This window comes from Myotis davidii, unplaced genomic scaffold (assembly GCF_000327345.1).
Source record: "Myotis davidii unplaced genomic scaffold, ASM32734v1 scaffold79, whole genome shotgun sequence".
Taxonomy (NCBI): domain Eukaryota; kingdom Metazoa; phylum Chordata; class Mammalia; order Chiroptera; family Vespertilionidae; genus Myotis; species Myotis davidii.
In genome coordinates, this window is record NW_006294339.1 from 3,259,531 (window position 1) to 3,262,915 (window position 3,385).

At 55.6% G+C, this 3,385-nt stretch overlaps 1 protein-coding gene across 1 annotated transcript in view; it reads right to left on the reverse strand.

The window, feature by feature from the left end:
• Positions 1 to 3,383, reverse strand: part of TTC22 (tetratricopeptide repeat domain 22) — a gene marked incomplete at its 5' end in the record, with an annotated part of 21,760 nt that extends 18,377 nt beyond the window's left edge. The window contains one exon of the mRNA XM_006768394.2: positions 3,246 to 3,383. Within this exon, the coding sequence (XP_006768457.1) occupies positions 3,246 to 3,383 (138 nt within the window). The remainder of the gene's footprint in view (positions 1 to 3,245) is intronic.
• Between the last annotated feature and the right edge of the window lie 2 nt (positions 3,384 to 3,385).

A 3,385-nucleotide genomic window follows, 5' to 3' on the forward strand; every position in this document is an offset into this window, starting at 1 on the left:
CGGTCAAGCATGTACCTGGGTTGCGGGCACATCCCCAGTGGGGGATGTACAGGAGGCAGCCGATCGATGTCTCACTCTCATCGATGTTTCTAACTATCTCTCTCCCTTCCTCTCTGTAAAAAATCAATAAAATATATTTAAAAAAAAAATAATGAGAGCTGGGGGCTCCAACCAAGCCTCCTTCCTCTGACTATAAGGGAGTCATCGTCATGACGCTGACTGTAGCTATTTCTTGAGCACCTACTCTGTGCCAGCTACTTTACAAGCACCACCTCTTCTAATCCCTGGATGATGAAACGGGGAGCTCCAAACCCCCAACTTTCTCCTGGGATTTGTTGGGGGAAACTGACCACAGCCCCTCTGTCCAGACCTGGGGAGCAGCGGCTGGGCCAGGCCTGAGGGCACAGCACACAGGCTGGTGGCCACCTCTCACCTATGCAGTCAGCTCTCTCCCTGGGGCACTGGGCTGCGCCCTGCTCGACACTCTCTCCTCTGGGAGGTCCCTGACTACGTAGGTGGCCCTACCAGGGAGGGAGGAGCCATTCCATCCCTACCCCCCAGCCTCTGACTTCCTGATTCCCTCCTCCAGGAAGCTTCCCCCAGGACCCCCTCCCCTCCCCCCCCCTTTCACAGATGGGGAAACCACAGCCCAGGCAGGAGGAGGCCTCCTGGCTCCCAGCCCAGGGCGTAGGCCCCACTCTGCTGCCAATACCACACTCAATACAAACATGCTGGCCATGCCTTCCCACTGAGGGCAGCTGTCACTCAGGGCCTCAGGCTTTAAAACAGGAGACCTGGGCCCCTGCTGGCCCCTTGCATGGCCACAGCTGCACCCAGTGTGGGGCGGAGGTGACCCCCTCAGGCCGGGAGAGGCAGGGGCTGTCTGTGATCCTGCCGTCTCTGTGCAGGCTCTATTCCAGGTGCTTCCCAAATATCAGCTCTTAGCTATGACTTCAGCCAGACGAGAATGTCCCCATATAACAGATGAGGAAGCCAAGGACCTCAGGACCATTATATCCCCATTTTACAGAGGGAAACAAGTCCAGGGATGCTAAGGATGGATGGAGGTGAGAGAGCATGGGGGAGCTGGGATTTGGACCGGACCCCCTGACTGAGTACCAACTTCATCTCCACCCTGTACTGCTCCTCAAGTTAAACCCCCGTGCTCCACCCTGCTCCCTGAGGCCTGGACTCCACATTTCCTCTCTGAAGCCAAGAGCTTTGTTGGAAAAGGCTCTAAGGCAGTGGTTCTCAACCTTGGCTGCACATTAGAATCACCTGGGAATCTTTTTAAAATCCTGATTTCTGGGCCTCATCCTCCGGAAATTCTGTTTCTTTGTTATGGGGTGGGGCCACAACATTAGTAACAAAGAAACAGAATTTCCAGAGGATGAGGCCCAGAAATCAGGATTTTAAAAAGATTCCCAGGTGATTCTAATGTGCAGCCAAGGTTGAGAACCACTGCTCTAAGGGGATGCACAGAGGCTTTGTGAGTGGACCCCTGTGTGAGGAGTGTTGTTATTTAAATATCACAAATCTAAACCATAATAAAATGTCATTGTTATCAGTTCAACTCTGCCTGTGCTGTGCCTTCACAGAAAAATCCTGATACCTCTCTGAACTGAGGTCCCCTCTTCTGTAGGAAGGAGGACAAGGCCTCTACTCGCTGGTCATCCAAAGCAGACTGCCTCTGAGATGGCACCCAGGGATCCCTACCTTCTGATATTCATGCCCCGTGGAATCTCCTCCTTTCTGTGTGGACTAGACCTACCGACTCACTTCTACTGAACAGAATGTAGTAAAAATGATGGCTGTCCACATGGCAAGGATTTGAGGGAGGCCTCTGGCTGCAGCCAGTGAGGAACTGAATCCTGTCAACAGCCTTCAGAACAATCTTGGAAGGAGAGCGAGCAAACCTTCAGATGAGACCACAGCCCAGGTGCACCCAGCTAAGCCACCAAACCCTGCGATAATATATGCTTCTTGCTTTAAGCTGCTACGTTTCGGAGGGTACTAGTATTTGTTATGCAGCAATAGGTAACTATTATACCTAGTATTTGTCTATTTAGTGCCAGGCCTTATGCTGCACCTATATTCATTCAAGATACATTTAGTGAGTCCGCTGTGTACCAGGCATGGGGTGTATGTACGGTGGTAAGCCAGGCAAATGTCCTCACTCTCAAAGACCTCAAGGTTGAGCTGGAGAGACAGGCTTGTAAATGGACGGCGTGAGCAGGGCTATGGGAGCCCAGGGAGGCTCCAACCCAGCCTGGAGGAGTGAGTGGAGGGATGTCTGAGACTAGAGAACCTTCCAGGCAAAGGTGAGCAGAAAGGCACCTCGGAAAGAGGCTGAGAGAGTGACAACGTAGGTGCAAGGAGACCTGGCTCAGGAGGTACCAGGGGAAGCAGGCCACAGGAACAGCCTGGCTGGGAGGGGGCCGTGGCAAAGGGGACTGTGATCACGCAGGGCCTCCCATGCTCACTGCAGAGCCTGGGACTTGTCTGCCAGGCAGTGGGAGTCACTGGTGGCTGTAAGCAGCTGAGGAGCATGGGTAGCAAGATTGAGGCCATGAACTGGCTGCAGGTGGAGGACGAGGCAGAAGGTCAAACCAGAGGGCAGGAACCCAGGCAGGATGATGGACCGGTTCAGGCAGGGACTGATGGAGGCTGGGCTGGCGGAGGGTGGCTGGAGAGGAGCGGACAGACCTCAGAGATAGGAGGAGGCAGAATGGACAGGATTTGAGGTCTGAATGGGGGGGATGGGGGTGAAGGGGAGAGAGGAGGTAGGAATGCTGCCCAAGTGTCTGGCGCGGTGTCCCCGGGGTGCCTTTTCTTTGGGTGGGTGTGCACAGGCAGGTGGACAGTTACTTGCTGGGAGGGGCAGGATGAGAGGGATGAGTTAGTCAAGTGGAGTTTGTGGTGCTGCCAGAATAAAAATCTACAGCAGCTGCCCCACTAGGAAGAGGGCCCAGCGGAGAAAAGTGACAGAGCTGGTCTGGGCCCCACGGGCGATGCTGAGAGGCGGGTGACATTGGATAGGTTCTCTGGAAGCCAAGGGGCCAGCCAGGGTTTGCGTTGTTTAGGCCCTCTAGGGGGGGTGGGGGGTGGTGGGATTGGATAGGTTCTCTGGAAGCCAAGGGGCCAGGGTTTGAGTTGTTTAGGCCCTCTAGGGGGTTGTGGGAACAGCCTTGCAGACTTTGGGGACCACAACCTCAGCCCCCCCAGCCCGGGGAGGAGTCACCCACCTGCTGCCCGTAGCTCAGCGCCTTGTCGTAGAGCGTGATGCCCGCCGCCAGCACCCGCGCGCGCTCCTCTGGGCTGGCGCAGCCCACGTCGAAGCCATGGGCATAGCCCTGCTCCGCCAGGCAGCGCGCGGCGCGGACGT